We start from the raw sequence: 22,506 nt of genomic DNA, 5'->3' as shown, positions 1-22,506 counted from the left end.
ATAAATAAATAAATAAATAAATAAATAAATAAATAAATAATATACAGCTGAACCTATGCACAGAGACTTGCCAAAGGTAACCAACAAATGCTTTTGCGCAAATAGACAATAAGGTTTTTCAGACTAGAAAGAAATGTTGGTTGCTCCTTTCTTTTTTATTATTATTTTTGAAATATCAATGCTAGTCAAAGAAGGGAATAATATTTGGAAGACTTCTGCAAAATGCCTCTTAAAGCAGCGATGGCAGATAGAGTCCTGGTCAGTGGGGCAAGGAATCCACCCCAGCTTTTACCATGAACTTTAAGGAGTTCTCCAAAGGGCAGAACCTAGTCCCCCCAAACACTTCAGACTAAAACCTCAAAGTGGATTCAACTGTACCTACTGATGCCAGTACTTTAAAAAAAAGGAGGGGAGGCAGGACATTTCAAAGAAAGATGCCAGCCACAGATGCTGGCGAGACGTCAGGAATAAACTCTTCAAGAACATGGCCACATAGCCCAAAAATCCCACAAAAGACTAACTGAATTTCTTTCAGTTAGTCTCAAAGGTGCTACAAGATCTCTCTACGTACTGATTATATTCACTAACATGAGTATACTTTGAATGATAACCAGATAGATAGAGATAGACTGACTGGCGATTGAAGAAAGACAGGAAGGGAAGAGAACAATGCCCCCTTGGCCTGCTTCTTCTCACTCCTTTGCCACTCTGCCCAACCCTCTCAGCCCTGAGAAATGGTGCAGTCCCAGAAGGCCCTTGATAATTGTTTGTTTCACTTGCACTGTGTTATGGCCAGGGTAGGGTGAGTCTTGTAATGAGTGTCAATTTGCCATTGAATAAGTCCTCTTCCTCCTCAGCCCTGTAATAAATGCATTTGCAGTAATCTGGCTATCGTGGAGTGTAATTGCTAGCTGTCAGCCCAAATTGATGCGGTGGGCCCTGACTTTGCTGCTGCCATGCCCTTCCTTCACACTGTGATTCCTTCCCTGTCCCATCTCCACCCATACACACACAGATTGTTGCTGGAGGGCCTTCTGTTTGGTGCAGTCACCAGAGTGCCACAATCACTCTTGTGTCCCCCCAGAATGCATCTGACATGCATGCTGAGCTTGGAGCCATGGCATGGATGGGAATCTGGGCTTCCCGGACAGACAAAGCATTACCAGGAGCCAAAGTAAGGTTCTGTATTTGGGATGCCATTAAAGGCAGCATAGATGGATGCATATTCCCTGTGGGTAGAGATCTGAGAAATCCTCCTGCTCCAATCCTCACCACCAAAGCAAATCAAAACCACTCAAGATGGCTTTTAGTCTCAATGGAACGCATGCACATTTTAAAATACTGGATATGGCCTTCCATATCCATTGATTCTGCATCCATGGACTCAACCACTCATGGCTCGAAAATGACAATCCTCATAGCACACCTCCGTAAAGAAGCCATATCAGGGGAAAAAAATACCAACAGTCCTGGCAGTCCTTTTTAATCTTCATCAGCAGTAGGTCTTTTGCAAAGCTGATGAGTCTTTGGCTATTGGAGGCCAACTCAATCAGAAATACTTTGCCAGAAAAAGAGCAGACACAGTTCAAAACAGTATATTATCACTGAGAAAATCCATTCCGACATTTCCCACAATTGCAACCACTGCAGCTGAGCTCCGAGGCAACAGAGAAACCAGGGAGGGAGTGGCAGTTGATGCCCTGTTAACCAAAAATTCTTCCACCTGCCAACCCTACAGGCCCTGGCTCCACTACACCAATGCTTCCCTGGGGAAGAAGCTCCATATTAATTGAGAGAAGAGTGAATGAAAGGTTACATTTAGGAATGAGATTTTCTTGGGTTAATTTGGGGACAGAATCTAGTGTGGCATAAATATAAAGCTAGGAGCCAATGTGGCGTAGTGGTTTGATTGCTGGACTATGAGTCTGGAGACTAGGGTTCAGTTCCTAGATCGGCCATGAAACCCACTGAGTGACTTTGGGCAAGTCACATGCTCTCAGCCTCAGGGGAAGACAATGACAAACCTCCTCTGAGGAAACATGCCAAGAAAACTCCATGATAAGTTGGAAACAACTTGAAGGCACACAACAACAACAACAACAACAACAACTGTATTTGGAAGAGCCAGTGTGGCACAGTGGTTTGAGTTTGGACTACAACTCTGGAGACCAGGGTTCGATTCCCAGCTTGGCCATGAAACCCAGCGGGTAATCTTGGGCATGTCACATGCTTTCAGCCTCAGGGGAAGGCAATGGCAAACCTCCTCTGAACAATGCCAAGAAAATCTCATTATAGGGTTTTAGGGTCGCCATAAGTCAGAAACGCCTTGGAGGCACATAACAACTGAGAATGAACCAGATACAAGATCTGCTTAAACAACTCTTCTGTCCCAGAAATGCAGGTGGATTTTTTGTAAAATAGCTGCTTGGGGGACCAGTGATCATAACTGTCTACCCTTCTTCCCCTTTAGAGCTGAAACTGCTTCCTAGAACCTGACAGACAGGGATGGAGGGGGAAGTCAGCCACCAGCCCCAGAGTTCCCCTTCCCTCCTTCGAATCTCTGCATAGAACACTTGAGTTTCCCTTGTTTTCCTCTAATCAATCCAATCCACACACAGCAGAGCAAAGTAAATAAATTTTAAAAACTGAACTAACAAGCCTGACTACAAACATACATCCAATCTGACCTGAGCTAGAATTCCTTCCTAGTGACTAGTATGTGTGGCCCTCAAATGTAAGTGTAACCAATGAGAGCTTGAGAGAATAACTTTTAAGACTGCAACATCCAGAGCCTGTTTCAAGCATCTTTTATGAGCTGCCTTGGGTCCAATTTAGGAGAAAGGTGGCATAACAATTAAACAAACAAACATTGGCCAAACTTCGACTTGCCTGGAAATCATATAGCCCTTTCCCTAATCCTAGCTGTCTGGAATGAGCACACAGTGAAAGGAAGGCCTTCTCCATATGACCACTGTTCTTATGAAGGACAGCCCGATCATAGGTAAGGATAAAGTAAACACTTTTCTGTATCAGTGGGTTGTCTATTTACTTTATTTCAGGAGAGGGAAAATGTTGGGAATATTTCTGAGACCCCAAGGAAGCTTTAGACCAGAAGAGAGGAATCTTTTTGCCCCTGCCTAACCTGGTCTGATAGCCTGTCTGGCTCATAGAAAGTTTGGGGCTTCCCCACCTCCCCCCAAGCCCCACTAGGAAAGTCTTTCTTGCACTGGTAGCCTTGCCACTAAGCATGCAGGGAAATCCTTTTGTTTTCTCTAGTCAATGAACTGAAAATAACTGGGACTTTCCCCACTGTGCCCCTTGCCCTCCCATTTGGGGAGGACACTGCATGTGGGGGAATCCCTGCTATTACAGTATCTCCCTCATTCCATTGGTACACCCATCTGAGAAGGCCAGAAATAGACAGCAGAATCCCTGTTGTTATTTGCACTACCAAGGCTGTGGGACCAAGGTGTTTGCTACAGGTAGACAACCACCAATGCTGTATACAGACTCTTGCCAGCTAAAGAAAGTATGCAGCCAACAAATGTTAATCCTTCAGCCAGAGAACTGGGTACAGAAATTAGTTGGCTGGGGAATGTCAATACACAGTACAGTAGCCATCTCTCTTAACAAAGTAGGGATCTATATGACTGTTCTCCCTAAAATTAAATACAGTAGTTCACTGGGGGAGTCAGTGCGGGAATGATCTGGCTCTTCACTCAGCTTATGTTCCTGTCTCCCAACCTGGTGTGTTATAACTTGTGTGTTTGTTTCGGCTTGTTTGGAATGATGGTGTGAGCCATACATACATCAGATAAATAATTAAATACCCCCCCCCCCCCCCAATAGCAGCTCTCTATGCAGTATAACAAATTGCATTGTGTTAGGGATAGCATTTCTAAATCCATCTTAATATGGCCCCTGGAATCAGCTGGTCAAACCAAAAGGCAAACAGGAGAAGAGAAGCTAAAATTTCTACTGGGGTAACATAATCCCTTGATTTACTTATTTAGTGCTTTTCAGATGAAATGGTTTAAAGCAAAACAAATGCAAATTTGTATGTTATGTGCATTTATTTTACATATATTGTGCCTTGTATATGGAGCAGAGCATACAAGCAAGATGCTGCATTTTTACCCTCCCCATTCTGTATCCCCAACACAACCCTGTGAAGCAGGATTAGCTGAGAGACAGTCATGCCCAAATTCCTCCTCTGAACCCAGGGGCCTTTATTGCCATGTAGGGATTTCAGCACAGATCTCCTGGCTCCTGGTTCAATCTTCTAGCCACTATACAACATTGCCATTCTTTAACCATCACTTAGAAAAGGATTTGGATTTTCTGCTCCAGGCACCAAACTGTCTGAGGGCATATCTGTTTCCCATAATTATAGCACCTGTGCTACATCTGAACCCTTCCATGATTTTCATGGCTGAAAAGAAAATAGGGTGGACTTACTAACTTGGATCATGAATGGCAGAACTGTAAGATAAGTGTGTAGCATGAGAACTAAGAGGTTTGCTGTGTTTTGATTAAATTGTTGTGCTAGTTGTTTTGCAAAGCATTTTGGCAAGAAATTGGGAAAAAAAACCTTGCATGTGCAATGGTTACATTATAAATGTATGGTCATGGGGTCACTTTGAAAATATGTGCCAAATAACAACTATTTTGTACTGAGCCAGAATAGCTTGGAAACACAAAAACAGGTTCCAAGTTGGACCACCAAAAGAGATACTAAAGATAGTTCTATAAATGGAGCCAAATTAGTTTCTATTCTTAGACTTACCCCCACAACATAGAAGGAGCTGAAGAAACAAAAAGGAAAGGGGATGATTTTTGAGGGTATAGCAATGCTACAATTCTATACTAGGAAAGTAAGGAATATTCACATGTTGCCTTGTCCTTGATGAGAAAGGGCTATACCATGTTAAAGGATTGTTAACATACAATTTTTCACTCCTGTGTTTGAGCAAAAAGACATACCTTTTTTCATCAGCAGTAGTAATATCATTTTGTGTCAAAAATGCTTTACACAAATATTTCTTGCACAAAATGCAATATCTTCATGCAAAATTCTTTCTTGAAAATTAATGTAAATGTTAAAATCTTTAACAAATGTGCAAATTGTGTTGCTATGCTATCCAGGAATGGTTTGTTCTTTTGAATGTTTTTGCTCTTGTCTATAGGAATGACAGAAGGCAAGATTTACATCTCTATCATACGCTTACCTTTAGCAGCATCATTGGAGGGGTGACATTCGGTTGGGCTCTCCTCTCCCTTTGGAGCAAAAGGGGCACAGCACTCCTTTGCAGGCTGCTCCGTCCAGGGAGAAAGCCCAGGATGGAGGAGGAAGCCCAGGGGGAGAGAGGGAAGCTGCCCTCTGAGTCCAGCACAGACTCTGAAAGTATGGAGAGGGAAGGCTAGGAATGTGGGATGCAGGGACGTAGCTAGGATTTTGGGAAGGGGGGGTCCAGACTAAGTGCCACCATTATAATGGGGCTTGAGTGCAGCGGTGCAGCAGCACACACCATTCATTTTTCTAATGGAAGGGGGGTCTGGACCCCAAGAACCCCCCCACTTGGCTACGCCCCTTTGGGATGCCAGGGTTCAGATCCCTGTTTCGCTATGGGAACCCACAGGGTGTTCTTGGGTAAGTCACACTCTCTCAGCCTCAGAGGAAGGCAATGGCAAATCCCCTCTGGTAAAAATATTGCCAAGAAATCCCCTTGAATAAATCACAACAAATCAGAAATAACTTAAAGGTGCACAACAGCAACAAACAATGGGGTACTTAGAATTATTTGACAGGGAGGGGGCAGAACAGGGCTTCAGTTTGCTTTGTTCTCTTGTGCCTTTGGCTTCTCTAGTCTATGAGATTTTTACGCCTGCAGGCAGGTCAGTGCATAAAAATGCTATCCACATTTAACTTTAATTTAAAGTTGCAGGGGGAGGCTACTCTTTTGGTCACCCTCATAAACCCTGCCCTCCGGATGCCTCCCCCCCCCCCTTCACCAGGTGACACCCGGTCTGGGGATGCCACTGCTTACTTAGGAAGTAAAGATCATTTCATTTCAGTATGGGAGCCATGGTGGCTTGTACTGTACAAGTAAAACAAAATACAATTAAAAGTATATATGGTACAAACATTTTAAAAAAATGATTGAACAGACTATGGACCTTATCACTGTTCAGCAACATTTTATCCATGTAAATGCCTCCATGTGATAATCCCCTATGTATTAAAATATTTTAAACAGTTTAAGCACAAATAAAACATAAACATGAGGGAGGGCAAGTTCCTCAGCCCTACCAGACCTGTAAGATCTTGCTGGACAGCAGGAGCAGCATCCTACCCTCACCACAGCAGAGGCAGAATGGCTGGCAGAGGGTGGCAGCTGAAGTGTGTATCAGGCAGCCTAGGGATGACAGTTTCCCTAGTGACACCACTGGTTTCACACCACTTTAAACACTGTAGCTCCACCCTATGGAACCCTGGAATTTGTACTTTTATGAGGTCATTAGCCTTCTCTGCCAAAGTGTACTGATGCCTCGCAAAGCTACAAATTCCAGGATTCTGTAGGATGGATCCATGACGGTCAAAGGGGTTGTTCTCACTTAAGATTTGAAACGATTTAAAATACAACGTTTTTAATAAAATCGATTCAAAATAACACTGTTCTTATCCCGCTATTCGAATCGCTTTGTTCATCGTTCCCATCTGGTTATTTAAATCGAAGTTTTTACCTGCAAGCGTTCCTACTTGGCATGAAATCGGTGTTTAAATAAAGCGATTCTTCTCCTCCATACCTTATTTGGAGCTGTCAATCAATAGTACGTCAGAATGACGTAACGTTAATCCGGAATATTTGGAAGCGATTTATCTTTTGGCATCGTTTCCATTTCATTGACTGTTTGTAAATTTAGCAAATTTAGGAAACCCAAGCTCTTTCCAGAGGAACTATGGGATAGGTTTTGCATGACAGCATCCCCTCTTCATGTCTCCCAAAAGACAGCCAGGGAGAATCCCTTCAGAGAGCACAGAGATCAATGGGGGAGGCTTCTGGCAAAGCGAAGCTCTTTCCAGAGGAACTATGGGATAGGTTTTGGAGGGCAGCATCCTGTCTCCCAAGACAGCCAGGGAGAATCCCTTCAGAGAGCACAGAGATCAATGGGAGAGGCTTCTGGCAAAGCGAAGCTCTTTCCAGAGGAACTATGGGAGAATCCCTTCAGAGAGCCCAGAGATCAATGAAGGAGGCTGCTGGAAAAGCAGGGAGGGAGCACTCTTCCCAAAGATTCTCTTTCCAGGGTTGGAGGAGAAGGCAGATTCCATTTGAGAAAGGGAGAGAGAAAGGCTCTATCCCCCCCCCCCCCATTGATTAGAGCCCTTCCCTGCCTGGGCGAGATCAGATGTCTCCTCGCGAGGAGCCATCCCTTCCCTGCCTCTCCTCTGTTAGAAATGGGCTCTCCCCACACAGAGGGGAGGTTGCAATCCACCGGGGGAAGCCTTGAGCATCCGGGACTTCAGGCACTTAAAGCGCTGAAGAGATTAAGCGCCTGTAAACCATTAAAATAAAAAATAAAAATAATCCTTATCTCTTATTGAAAGACCACAGCGGACAAAGGGGTGAGGGAAGCAAAAATGGCGACAGCCAGACGGATGGGGACAGAAAGGGCAACTCCCCCAAGGACAGCCCCATCGCACTCCACTCCTCCCATTCATCTAATGCAATTTCAAAGGCTGTCGTTCCTATTTAAATGCTCCGGTTCCTAAATCGAATCAATGGAAAAACGTAGGTCGGACCCTAGTGTTTTTTTAACACGCGTTAAATGAGGAAAACTCGATTCAAAATTTTATTCCGTTCTACAATTCGATTTGTAGTGGGGACGATTGCGGGTTGCTCTAGAACCGTTCTAGGTTTAAATTGGATCCTAATAGGAACGCCACTCCTTGGATTCGATTCAGAACGCGGGGTTTCACCTAGTGAGAACAACCCCAAAGTGGTGCCAAAGTGCAATATAGTTGTACACCCCCCCCCCCCCGTGGGTCTTACTTAAGAATAAGCAGGCATAGGATTGCTCTAAAAGTATGATAGCTTAGTTTTATTACTTATCATCTTTTAACTTTATTCAAACTGTGCTTTAGACATAGCACATTGACAAGTAATCAGTTGGATTGTGTGATTAAAAATAACATTCATCATGCTATGTCCAGAAACATACCAAATGATTCTCAGTTTTTTGGCAGGTGAATGTTACTTGTACACTCAACAGCAAAAAGCTCTCATATTTGGTAAAAAAAATCAATTGAGTATGGAGGTTGTTTCTTTTTTATTGATATGTTTTTAATTGTGTTTGAAATTGTGCCTATTGTTTAAATATGCTTAAGCTATGTAATTGAATATATATCCTGTGTATTTGAACAAGTAAGTCTAAATTCAGCCACTAGTCCTGACCAGAGCAGACCTGAACGTGATTTACACAAGTCTTGACTTACCATTCAACAATTGGCCTACCTCAGCTGAAACTAGCAACTGGATTCAGGCTTCAATTATTTAATGATATTTGATTTATATGAACTTTCTTCTTTCCTTCTGCCTTGAGTGCTGTTTTTGTGTTCTTTTCAGGAAAGACCGTTATAAATTTAATAAACAAAGAAATTAGAAATGTATCAGAATGTTGGAGATATGATGGTGATGCCTTCACTTTCTGAATCTCTAAAATCCAAAGATCTGCCTGACCAGAATGGTGCCACCAAAACAATTCTTGAATGCCCTTGTTCTAGCTTTCTTATGACTTGAGTGAATGCTTTCCCGTTTGTTTCACATCTTTGTGACCTACAATCTGGAAAGCCTTCATACAATGAAACAAAAACAATTCAGTTAATTGTCTGTTGGCAAAAGGGTCAAACATTGCATTTTTTCAGACTATATTAGATATGAGTCTAAGGTCTATCACTTATTGAATACAAATGGATAACTGTGGGAAACAGAATGCAGACCTTTGGTTTGATCAACCTGGTTTTCACATTCTTCTGCTCCAATGGTATAGATGTCATAGTAGTATTGCTCAGATAACATGAGAAGTACCATCTAGAAGACTTATACTGCACCTTTTTTCATAAAAACCTTAATTCTTGTAGAAGACTGAAACTGTTGGAGGGAGAATCTACTCTCTGGATTCATCTCATTAGGTATGGGATACCATATGACACATGAAGGTATGGCTACAGCAGTGGCTCCCACAGAGATAAACAGATAACCCCCTCCCTGATGTTATTCTTATGTTCTCCATATTCTTAACCACCATGCTAGACATCCTACCAGTGGGGAGACCAGATGATATAAGGTCCAAACCCCAGTTCTGTTGCAAGCAGACCAGACAACAGCCGGCCCACTCAGCATCAGAACCAGGATATGCCCTTCTTACCATGGATTTTAAAAAAAGTGCCCAGTTGATCTGGATCTTTCCAGAAAATCTGGAACCCTTTTTTCCTGATGCCAGGTGGCTGTTTGAAATGTGTCCTGCTCAACTGCCAGGAGTGTCCCCTGCTACTGCCAGTTGCTCACTGAGATCAGAACAAGGCACCCAGCCATGTGATAGAGATTGGGCACCTCAATCTGCCCTCAGAGCGAAATGACCCACAGCAGACACTTTAGACAAATTTGGTGGGACATATATGCGATCAGCCACCTAGTGTCAGAACGGAGGTCCTTTACAATGGAGGAGCATCAGGGCAGCTCCAGTGTCAGGATACTCCAGGCTGTCTTGTGCCAGTACAGACAGGACCCTAGTGAATCTTTTTTTAAAATCCCATTGAATTCAGTGGGGAAAAATAAGTATGTGTTTTAACACCTTTCCCTGGCATCGGTGTGATAAACTTTATTAATATTTCCTAGTTCCTTTTTTACTTTTACATTTTCCCTGACCATTTTCACTGGAATAGTGAAAGTCTGTATTTTGTACACCATGTTGCATGTGAAAGGATTGCCAGATGGAATAACCTGCTTGTAGTTCACTCAGGGACTGAATGCCACATAGCTTGTTTATGTCAACTGAACTTTTGTCAGCGTTCTTCCATCAATGGACTTTAGTTAACCAGCTGAATTAAGGGCCTAACTAAACATTCCATTAACACCACAGCTCACAAGCACACCAAGCTATTGCTCTTTTTTTTAATGTATGCTAGGGCAAGTTCCACTTGAGATCCTGGCTACCTAGAGAGGGGAGGGAGGTTTAACCCTGTACTGGACAAGAGGCAGGGTTTCTCCTATCCTGCTTTGTGTAAGTGTGTTGGGCTTCCTCCAAGAATGCAGCTGGAAAGAAGAAATCTCCGTTACCTGTGAGCTGTAACATTGAAGAAAATTTGCTGGAGTTTAAACACATTGAGTAGAGATGGATGTAGGGCATGGCTGCAAGCCAAGCTATTAATGTAACATGTAGTTAGGTCGTAACTTTGTATAAATTCTGAGCCTTAGTGGTATATCTGACCCTGACTTAAGGTCTTGTCTCATTCCTCCTTTCCCCATCATTTGCTTCCAAGCAGAGAATAAGAGTGAGAACTTCCAGATGACAGTCTGCTTTAGTTTCACTTGGAGAGGCCTAATCCTAAAATTTACCAATAGTAATAATACATATCTACAGAGCACATGTAAAAACTAAAATAAATAAAGTCTGGCTTCCTTAATCAGAGGTTGAGTCAGAGTCCTTACGTCCCACTGGGATAGCTTCATTTTTTAGAAACAAATCTCAGTGTCAGCTAGCTTGAAATGACCCCTCCTCCCCACGCACACACTAAAATAAAAATTCCTTTAACTGGCCATGGCCTCATCTGCTACATGCTGCCAAAGAGGTCCAATACAGGGGTTGCCGTTCTTGAAGTCATGTTACATCTGGCACTTTTTCTATTTTCAGTGTTTTTAATTTTCTCTTTCCAACAACAATGAATGTCAAACTGGGATGCTGAAAAGTACATCTGTGAAAACAAATTTTTATCTTGCTAGAAGATCAGTAATAATAGACCTATCTGGAATTCTCTCAAGTATTATATAGCCCTTAGGTCTTGTCAGTTATTTGGAATTCCATTTTTTCCAGCTTGGTTCTGATTCCCACAAGTTGAACAGAAACCTTTAGAAAGATTAATTTTAGAGGTACATTCTACGGAGTTAGATGAAACTTGTAAACAAAAGATGCTAAACCTTTGGAGACAAATAATCAACTCTGTTATAGGAGAGAAGGAAATGAGTGAATGCCACCTACTTACATTAGACTTGGAAGTATCCAGAGCAATCATTTGAAAAGCATGCACTAGGGCTAACCAATATTTCCTGGATATCTTGAAAGAGATTATGGGTGCAGTTCAACTTTGCAAAAAATCCTGCTTGTTTCAGTGTTTTCCCCCCGTTTGCTGATTTTTTTTAGTGGTGTGTGTGTGTGCGTGTGTGTGTGTGTGTGAGAGAGAGAGAGAGAGATAGAGAGAATAATGGGCATCATATGTCATGGAAAGAACAAAACTGGTCCCTGAACCCACCAAAAGTGCCCATTGATGTAGTGTTACCATATTCCAGTCCCTCATATCCAGGCATCTAATTTGCATTTTATGAAAATTATTATAGTTATGCTTATTTTTTTAATTTGCATTCTGATTATATAAATTCAGCACATCAATCATTGCACTCTTTGTACCATTATGTTTCAACCTCAGTACCAATACCAAACGAAGAGAAAACCTGATGAAATTCATGGGGTTACAATAAGTTAACAGGCAACTTGAAGGCGCACACATGTGCACACAAGCACACATGTACAGGCACCATGTTTAATTAATTCATAAATTAAGTAAATAAATAAATACACCCCCAACTCCAGGTTGATTATATTCTGAAAATGAATTAGAATGTCCCATGGGAATGATGCTACATCATGAGGCAACAATGCTCCCAGGGGCATATTTGGGAAATATGGCTTCTGTATTAGCCACCTGCCCCCACCCCCAAAATGGTTTAGCTCTCCCTCAATTAATGTAAAGAAATACTCAGTGGTGGTTTTGCTAGTGGTGCCCCACCCAAATGCCAAAAAAACTGTTGTGCACTGAACAGTGATTGTGTGAGCAGCATACCATAAATGGATTTGGGATCCTTGCCTACAAAAATGCTTGAGAATTGGCAGTAGTACGGTTGTGTGTGTCACTGAGGCTGATGGATTGGGAGCATATCCTTACAAATTGGCTGCTGAAATGCACTGGAGAAATATTTCCTAAGTATGGCTTCATTGGTTCTCTCCATGTCTATGTAACATGTGGTCTTCATAACCAACACAGTCATGGATGGTGGAAATCAGAGGAGTTTCAGGGAAACTAGGGCCCTTATCACACGAGGGGGTTTGCAGCTCAGATCTGGAGTCACTCCTGGTCCAACCATGCAAATTCACGTTAAAACATGATGTATTATCACATGTGATTTCTTTCTATGGGGGGTCGTTCCGAGGCGGATCCACAGTCAATCCGTTTGGGAGGGTGTACCAGGATGGAAGCAAAGTTGCATTCCACACCAGACCAATTCGGATTGAAATCGAAGTGAGCTTGGAAACAATTTTTGTGAATTCACTTCAGGAGTCACTTTGGATTGACTGTGGATCTGCCTCGTAACTACCCCCCATAGAAAGTGATCACATAAGATAATACATCACGTTTTAACATGAATTCGCATGGTTGGACCTGCAGTGGCTTCGGATCAGAGCTGCAAAATCCTCCGTGTGGTAAGGGCCCAAGTTTAAACCATTTCCTACACTTTAGGTACCAAAAGATTCAAGGTTGAATGGGGCTACATAACTACAGTGTAAAATATTTATTTAAGCTCCAGGTTGTTAACTATTTATTATTTGTTCAGAAATCAGTATGCACTCTGTAATACAAATACTTATTTTATTTTATTTTATTTATATCCCAGCTTTCTCTCAATACGGGGCCAAAACAGTTTGCAACATAAAATTACTCATATATTGCTTCCAACTTCTGGTCTAATACATTGATTTGGGGTATATTCTCTATAGGAGTATTCGATTGAATAAACCATTGCTAGGTTTTTCTGCAAGTCTCATTCTTTATGATAAAGGTTTCTGCAGGAGAGCTCCCAACAGTTAACTCTTATGGAATTGTATCCATTTTAGACTCTGTATGCATACTGACGCTCAACAAACTTCCACAGATTTCTATGAGATTTACTAACAACCTAGCATATGTAAGAATGCAGCATTACAGCTTGAACCTATGGATGTTTATTCAGCAGAGTCCCCTTATTTTAGTTTCAGGTAGGTGTGTATGTAATTACTGATGTGTATAACACACTCCTATGTTGAATTAAACACATAGCACACAGATAGATAGGATGGATGGATGGATGGATGGATGGATGGATGGATGGATGGATGGGAAAAACAGACAGAGAGAACAACAGATTATAAAAAGTTTATGCTTGGCCAGCCTAACCTTGCATTGTCTTGGAGTTTAAATGTCTTCATAAACAAGTTGTATAAGAAGTACTGTGAAAGCTGTAAAGAGATATACTTCAACAGAAGGGGAGTCAACTTTATATTTTAGCTTTGCTGTAGATAGGGTGGAGTTCCCCATTCAACAGAAAAATTTTGATATGGTTCAAAAGATACTTATGTACCAGCAAGAAACTGGATGCTTGCTAGCCCTCAGGCAAACTGTCTTGTCTCCAAATCTACCACATTGTTTCAAACATTTAACCACTGTTCTGTACCAGTAATTGCTAGAAGAGAGGGTACTCAGTATAAGAGGGTTGTCTACAAATTCCAAAACTTCAAGTACGTGCATTATAGATGCGTCCAGTCAAACCTAAGTATATCTTCTTAAATGTAAGTTTTCAAATTAATCAGGAAAAACCATTTTTAAATCTGAACCAGTTTTCTAGTACCTTGATGTATGCACCACTGAAAGTTACTGTCAAATGTAGTTAGTACAGTTTTAGCACTAATGGTATTCTAGAGGGGGAATGGGCATTGTGCAAACATGCAGTTGTTGGTAACTCCCAGCATTCCTCACCATTGTTTATGCCAGGTAGTGCTGCTGAAAGTTGCAGTTCAATACAAGGAGGGCTGCACATCTCTCAGACACATTTTAAAGGTACTGGACATAAAGCTCAGTTCTCAGCCCCTTTCAAGCTGACCTCATTCCACTTATCTTTATAATGTTATCGACACCTACCTAGCAATCTGAAGGTACATCAGAGCTATCCCTAGATAACGGCCAACACTATTCTTGAGTTAGGAAAGATCTACAGGCTCTCAAAGGACATTTAGTTTTATTAGGACCAGCCATTATGTGGTTCTTTTACTTATTTATTTGTCTCGAATAGATCAACACAGCTATCTAGAGTGCATTTGTGTTGTGGGCTTTTGTGTCAGAGCAGAATGCATTTACAAGGGAAACAGCCTAAAGGTCACACCTGTGAGCTATTTTCCTAGCAAACAACTTTCCAGCTTCTATGACGGAAGGAGAGGTTCCCAAACTTTTTTTTCTCGTAGACCACTTTCAAAATTTTACTGGTTTTGGTGGACCCCCTGCTGCTACATTTCTACCATATTCCCAAAACTCGTCAAAAAATGTGAAGATTAGACCCCCGTAGACCCCCATCGAGTCTCCCATGGACCTCTGGGGGTCCACATGGACCACTTTGGGAACCACTCCCAATAATACAAAAGAATGAGCCCCAATGTTCTTCTGCTAGAACAACATTGCAATATGCTACTGAAGAAACGGCCACCATTGGCTGGCTTGCATTACTCAGTTTTGTTATAAAACAAACAGAACTGGATAAAAACACTGGACTGCAGATACAGGTCCTGCAACTTTAAAAGCTCAACTCCTGAGCTGTTCCAGGCTGGAAAATTAGTCATGATAAATTTGTTCAGAGATAGAGATGGAAAGGAAGTCCTATTTTGCTAAACAGTACCAGATCCTAGAGACAATCATGGCTGTGTGTCCCATAACAGTGAAAAAGCACCTGCCTGTAATCTTTACAGTGTAAAGCCACTCCAAAGGAATTTACCTGAACTGTTGTTGTTGCTGCTGCTGCTGTTGTGTGCCTTCAAGCCATTTTTAACTTATGGAGACCCTACGGCGAATCTACCACAGGGTTTTCTGGGGCTATGAGTATGTGACTCACCCAAGATCACCTGAACTGTACATTACTAGAAATTCTGTGCAGGGCACAGGAAATTATGGACACGGGGAAAATTGGGGTTTTTAAAGTGATTATCCTGTAAAAATCATGAGATTGTGATTAAGATTTTCACATGACTTTGTGATTAAAGAGCCATTATCCTGGGAAGAACCAGGCCATAAACAGCCACAAATCATTGACGAGGAAATTCTGTGATTGATTTGTTGTTGTTTATTCCCTGGTTATTCCCAGTATAATGATTCTTTAATCGCGATGTGTGAATATCTAAATCGTGATTGTGCAATTTTTACAGGATAATCACTGTGATAAAGTCCATTGATGAAGGAAACATGCTGACAAATCTCTAGTGTAAAGTTGGGAAGAAGGTCACTGAGATGTGAGGGCCACACCCCAGTGCTGGGCAAACCAAAGGTGTAGGACCAAAAATATCAACATATTTTAGCTTAAAGTTCTTCTTGCCTGTAATTAAGACTTAGGGTGCATCTACACTGTAGAAATAATGTAGTTTGACTCCACTTTAACTGCTATGGCTTCATCCTATAGAATCCTGGGATTTGTAGTTTTATGAAGCACCAGCACACTGGCAGATGCTAAGGATTCATAAAACCACAGCTCCCACCATTCTATAGAAAGGAGCTATAGCACTTAAGTGATGTCAAACTGCATTGTTTCTATAGTATAGATGCACCCTTAGAAGAGGCATTTTAATTTTTTTCAGTGGCTAAAAAGCTGGGAAACCAGAAACCACCTCAGAACAACAACATGGAGAACCCAAGGATTGGGCTGAGATCTTAGGAGTGATGAATTAAGTGTCAGGGCTTGAGCTTCCCAACCCCAGCACATTTTGTGAAGTCTTCAGGTACTTCTTGATGATGTTCAAACATATTAACAGTTCATAGTCTATCTACCTGGGAATGATAGAGAAATAGAGGGAATGCTGAAAAACCTTGATGGGACACTGCAACTTCCATTCCTATTGCTTATGTTCAGAATATTTATACAGTATACCACAACAGAAATGTTGAGACTCTCCCTTGCTGTGATCTACCTCCCACCAAAGAGTCCTTGCTCCATACCAGCAATGGTCTACTTGTTGAGCAGATACCTACATATTTTTGAGTAGTTTTCATTTTAAGAGGGGAGGCATTATCTACATGAGGGATTTAATCTTCTTTGAGGAGTACCAAAAGTAAAAAAAATCACTGCCATAAGGTGTACATTAGTTATTTCTGTCCCTCTTTTCTAGCATGTGCAAATTGCTTTGCCCTTATCTAGGTATGTCTCCTTCCCTAGCGCTATCCCTCCTCCCACTTGGGGATCTGGGTTGTCATATCTTCCAGCTATCACCCTAGTACTCCTGTCTCCCAGAGAGGAATCTGGAAGGGATCACTGCATTTCTACGGTCACTGAGTATCATTCTTTTAAGTGCTTCCCCTTGAGAACCCTTCTCATTCCCCAAATAACTGCTCCCAATCTGAGCACTGGGTTTGTTTTCTGCAGCAGATTTTCCACACACCCACCCCCAGCCTCAACTTTTTGCCCCCCTTGAGATACCATTTCTTTAAACAGCACATTGAAGGCCACCAACAGCCAGGAGGAACAATTTTCAGCAGCAAATTCACCCAAGAGTCCAATCTGTCCTGGAAACTATTCTGCATTGGGGCTACAAAGCACCTCCCAGTTTAACCTTAACATGTATTTTTTCTTAAAATGCTTGCAGAAAACAAACAAACAACCCTCCAAACCAAACAGTAGGGATGAGAAAGCCTTATGTGTCCTTTACACTCTTCATGGGGATGTGATAAAGGATGGTAAAAGTAGAGCAGAACGACTATTCCCATGCCCTTTCAGCCTGCCTGAAGGCAGGGAAAGGCTATCAAGAAGATCAAGAGATTTTGGGGAAATAGACTGAGCCCTTGGGATCCGCTGGGGTTTGGTTCCAGGACCATCATGTGGATCCCAAAATCCGTGGATGCCCAGGACCCATTAAATACAATGGCCTAGTAAAATGGTGCCCCCATATAAAATGACAAATCATGGTTTGCTTTTGGGATTATTATTTTTTATAATATTTTCAAGCCATGGATGGTTGAATCCGTAGATAAAGAATGTGTGGATACTGCACTCTTTATGCTTTGCCTTTTGGTCCACCCCCCAGAACCTGGTGTGGGGCTTCCTCTTGTAGTGATGAAAGATGTAGATGCTATGTGTTTGTGCCCCACTAATCTTCTTGAGACTATGGCTCCTACCAACTGTAGCCACCATGCCCTGTGCTGAGGGATGATGGGAGGTGCAGTTCAATATCATCTGTAGGCCAGCCATTGCCAATCTCTGCCCTGAACCACTGACAAACAACGTTTTGTGTTGGATGAGTATCATCCTGGTTTGTGTCATGTACATTAAGAAGAACACTGAGACTAGAGACCTTTTCCTGGCTTGTCAGCAAGGCCTCTGCAAAGCTCTTTGCAACCAGAAGCCCTCACGAGAGGATTCACTTCCAGACCCCTCATATCCAGACATTTTATGCAGACCTGAATACTCTCCAACCCTTTTCCAGTGCATAATTATTTGCTATGTTTGCATGCCATTCCAAAACTAAAATTCTCTGAATGGCAGTTATTGTAAACAAACACGGAAAACAATTTAAATGGAAAAATTAAACACGAAGCAGGCTCGAGCAAACGGAAAGGTCAATGGCACTAAACAAACCTCTCTGGTGAAAAGGACTCATTTTGAAAAGTTGCCCACCTCTCTTCATTGGGTTGGGTCACTCCCAGCAATACTTTCCCTGCTATGATCAGATTTTAAGCCTTACCATCTGACATAGGAATGGGCTTTATTCTGCACTCCTCTTTGCTTTACGTCACTGGAGAGTTTTCACATTCCTTTCCAATGGCAACCAAAGATGAAGCTGAGATGGGTATTTAGAATTCTCTGCTAGAGCTCCAGTGCCTCACCAAACTACAAATCCCAGGATTCCATAGGGTATTGTCATGATAGCTAAAGTGCAATCATAGCACTATCATTGTGTACAGTTAAAGAACCCCACGTTTTAACAGGAAATGTTGAGCTGAACATTGCACCAGCACAGAGGTATCCAGCAGCTTGTAAAACTGTAGTTATTAATGTGTTTGTTACTTTGCAAGGCCACAAAAAGGAGTACATAGTATCACCAAGGGTGGCCCAAGAAGCATTTTAAAGGGACCGAGACAAAGAACAAGATGGACCCTTTCCCCATTAAGTCTATAAATTGCAACTGAACTGGTAGCTGACCTTTCCTTCAACACTGGCTACGGAACAGCGCATAGAGCAAACTATGTGGCATACTGCTCACTTTTCCAACTCTTGCTTCTGCCTGCCAGCATCTCAGCCTGAGGCAATTGCCTCGCTCTCCTTGTGTGTGTGTATGTATATACATATACATATATATACACACACACTACATTAGGCTAGATTAGTAACTTTTATGGGCTTATTTACAAGACTGAAATACCTCAACACAACTGCAAAATGGGGTGGGCATCTCTGCCTCCCCAACTGGGCTCAAGAGTATTAAGAAAAGTTACCTTTCAACTACAGCTCCCAGACTCTCCCAGCACAGCTACCTAGCCAAGCCTCCCAGGCTACGCTTATCACTCAGCAGTGATGGGCGAAAGGCATGATTAAATGCCTTTCACTGCCCAAATCACCATTCAGAAGTAGTACTTGAGGATAATTTACTATGCCGTGTGGGATTGCCTTTACAATGAGGAACACTTGACAAGCACTTTGGACCAGTTTCAAGAAGGGGGAAAAAAACTCCTACTGAAGATGTTTACATTAATAGATTTCTTATCTCCAATTGCCCCCTTTTTAGGATAGGCTGAGACATGTATTACGCATTGATTTCCGTAGTGTGAGAAAGGAGGCCAAGTAGTTCTGGACGCAGTTCAGAAGCTCTTTGTGTTGGTTAATGGCATACACAGTAGTTGTAAGCAAGGGAACTAAAGTATCCAACAGAATGCTCACCATAGGATTTATAAGCGGCCCATAATAGGAAGGGAATGTGTCAAGGGATTTGATGTGTATCATATGCTGGAGTGAACAAAACTATGAAACAGTTGTGCCCAGGTCTTAAAAAGAAGTTTCACACCCCCCCCCCCTCAAAAATCAGATGTACAGAGCAAGTGCATTTTCTTTTAAAGTAAACTTATGTCACTTGTAAAGGTGTTGAAAGTGGTTAAGTGGAATTTTAAAAATCTATTATGTGTGCATTATTGCAGTAAGTAACAAAACATACAGATTATGACCAGCCCCTTGAAAAAAAGGAGAGATTTGCTTTGAACTATAACTCAGTTTAGACCCACAAGACCTTTTTGAGTAAAAAAAGTTTTAAAAAGACCTGAAAAACAAAACAGGTGGATAGTTTTAAACATGGAAAAAGTACCGTTACAACACACTCACTCAAAATACACTTCTGGGTGGGGGGTTGTGAGTGTCAGTTTATTTGTAGGCAAGCTTGCCATTGCCCAAAATTGTGTGTGGTAGTCTATCACACAATAACGTTAAACCCCAGGATTGCGTTTGGATTGCCATTGGATTATACTTCCAATTTCCCTTGTCTGATAACGTCAAGAGTGTCCCAGGCAGCTGTCCACTGGTTTATTCATTTAGTTTATTTATATGCCGCCTTTCTCCCAAGTCGGGACCCAAGGAAAGGACATGACCCAAGGAAAGCTAAAATATGGATAAATCAGGAAAGTCATCCTTCTTTTTAAAAAATATATAGTGTAAAGGAATCCTGAATAAGCTGACATGCCCACTTAGAGCCTGCAAAGAAAGAAACCCTCCTCTGGATCCTCTTCTGAAACCTACAAACCTACACACCATGCAGTCCCACAGCTATGGAAACACTAAGCTAAATTCCTGCTTTTAGTCAGGCTCAAAAGGGAGGACAATTGAGAAAACTGGAGAACAGTACCAAGTGAAACCCCCCAGAAGTGTAAATTCCTAGAATGATAGAATAGAGCTGGAAGAGACCCCAAGGGCCGTCCAGTCCAGCCCCATTCTGCCATGCAGGAACTCTCAAGCAAAGCATCCCCAACAGATGGTCAAACAGTCTCTGTTGAAAGACCTCCAGACAGAGTTCTTAGTCATGCTCAAAATGGAGGGCCTTCGAGGAAAAAAAGGAGGATTTGACCAAAGGAAGGCTCAAAACCTTGCTAGAAAGATAGTCTCCTGCTTCTTAGTCCTGCTCAAAAGGGAGGGCATTTTGGAATCCCTCCTGAGGGAAAGAGACCCCAAACTGGACAAGTTCCAGAGGGGCTGCTGCTGCACCTTCCCGCGCCAAGCGAGGCTTCCCTCTGAGGGAAAAGTGGGCAGACCGAGCCAAAGGGAGCCCAAAGGGAGCCCAGGGGGAACAGATGGAGGACCCCTCAGGAAAAAACATGGAGGACATGACCCAAGAAAAGCTCAAACACTCTTAACCATGCCTTTTATTAGTCCTGCTGAAAAGGGAGGGAATTGTAAAATCCCTCCTGGACAGAAGGCTGAAATGTAGGACACGTCCTGCAAAAGGAGGACGACTAGTCCCCCTGCATTCATGTAAATCCGTGCTTCTCAGTCATGCCCCAAATGGAGGACATCGTGGAACTCCCTTCTCGGAAAGGAGGGTGACATGTGGCACCTGTCCTGCCCTCGGGGGAATGTCACTTTATGCCCCAAAGCCAGGGCACTCTCAAACGCCCTCCTGGGCAGAAGGCTGGCATGTAGGACACTGTCCTGGAAAAGGAGGACGCCTAGTCATCCCGCACTATAACATAACCCCCTGCTTCTTGGTCTTGCTTAAAAGGGAGGACACTATGGGACTCCCTCAGGGGCAGAAGGCTGAAGTGTAGGACACTGTCCTGGCCAAGGAGGGCAGGTCCCTCCCACCCCAGATGCCAGCCCCTGCTGCCTCTCAAGCCCTGGAAGTCCTGCTGGGCAGAAAGGCGAAAGGCAGGAGAAGAGGGTCCTGCTGCTGGAGAAAGCAGAGGAGGGAAGAGAGGCGAAAGAAGGGAGGAAGCGGGGAAGGAGGGAAGGGACAAGGGAGGGAGGCGGGCAGGGCCGGGGCCGGGGCCGTCCTCCTGCTGCTGCTGCTGCTGCGAGGAGCATCGCCTGGCGGCGGCGGCGGCGACGACAGCGGAGGAGCCATCCGCCTCGGGAAGAGGCAGCGCAGCGATGTCGGCGCAGAGCCTGCTGCAGAGCGTCTTCTCCTGCTCCTCGGCGCAGCAGCCACCGGGCGCCTCTTCCAAGGGCTTCTCCAAGCGGAGGCTGCGCCAGACCCGCAGCCTGGACCCCGCCGTCATTGGCCGCTCTGGGGGCCTGGAAGAAGAAGCAGAAGCAGAAGCAGAAGGAGGAGAGGGCTCCCTGGGGCGCCCCCTGAGGGCCAGGGCGGCCGGGGCAGCAGTGGGCAGCCCCTCGGCCGAGTCCCTGGTGGCCTTCTCCTCCCGCGCCCTCCTCCCGCGCCCCCCTGCAGGAGCAGCCCTTGGGGGCCCGGGCAGCCCTGGGCCCCTGCTGCCCCCCTCCTCCTCCTCCTCCTCCCTCTCCACCCCCAGCACCCCTCTGGAGAAGTCGCCCTCCTCCGGGAGCTTCCACTTCGACTACGAGGTGGGAGCCCCCCATGCGCCCAGGGGCAAGAGGCACACCGCCTGGGAGCTGCCCTTCCTGGCCCGGGCCCCCTCCGCCTCCGCCCTCAGCGCCACCCCCGGGACGGGCGCCAACAGCATCTTCTTCTCCCCCAGGAAGTGGCTCCAGCACAGGAAGGGCGCCCCGGGGCCCCACGGCCGCCCCGCCAGCTACGTCGTCTGGAAAGCCCAGGTAGGAAGGCACGCGCCACAGCAGACGGACAAGGACCTGGGCTGGCAGCCCTAGCATGCCCACCTCTGGGGAATTGCCTTGTCCCCCAATGCAAGGCGGTGTGTTGGCGTAAGGGGTTGAGATGATCAGACCGGGACGCAGGGATGCGTGCGAAAGGATGTCTTTTCCCCTATGGCGCGGCCCCAGAAAGATTTTCATACGACTTTTGTGCCTATCCTGCCAGTGTCCCGTCATTGAACTGCAACTGATCACGTAAAAGAGTTTTAAATGGTATCGCGCTCATCCTGGAGTTTATCACACGAAGATTGAGAGATTATCCCATGAATAACCCAAGAAAATCTCAGAATTACGCAAAACAATTTCACAAAACCCACCATTGAAGTGGTCACAAAGAAGCATTAATGCACATCTTTTTACTTTCAGGATTTCAGCGACAATGCATTTCCGATTTATCATTTTATTTGCG

The 22,506-nt window shown here is 43.7% G+C and overlaps 1 protein-coding gene across 2 annotated transcripts in view; it reads left to right on the top strand.

Annotated features, from left to right (window-relative positions):
• Positions 1–21,401: 21,401 nt before the first annotated feature.
• Positions 21,402–22,506, top strand: part of ARHGAP6 (Rho GTPase activating protein 6) — a 298,619-nt gene continuing 297,514 nt past the window's right edge. For both annotated transcript variants that reach the window (XM_089511604.1, XM_089511603.1), the window contains exon 1: positions 21,402–22,040. In XM_089511604.1, coding sequence (XP_089367730.1) covers positions 21,402–22,040 — 639 coding nt within the window. The remainder of the gene's footprint in view (positions 22,041–22,506) is intronic.

Source organism: Sceloporus occidentalis, unplaced genomic scaffold (genome assembly GCF_023333645.1).
Source record: "Sceloporus occidentalis isolate IW3139 unplaced genomic scaffold, rSceOcc1.0.p SCAF_2, whole genome shotgun sequence".
Lineage (NCBI taxonomy): Eukaryota > Metazoa > Chordata > Lepidosauria > Squamata > Phrynosomatidae > Sceloporus > Sceloporus occidentalis.
The sequence above is the reverse complement of the archived record's forward strand: the minus strand, read 5'-3'. Positions and strand labels throughout refer to the sequence as shown.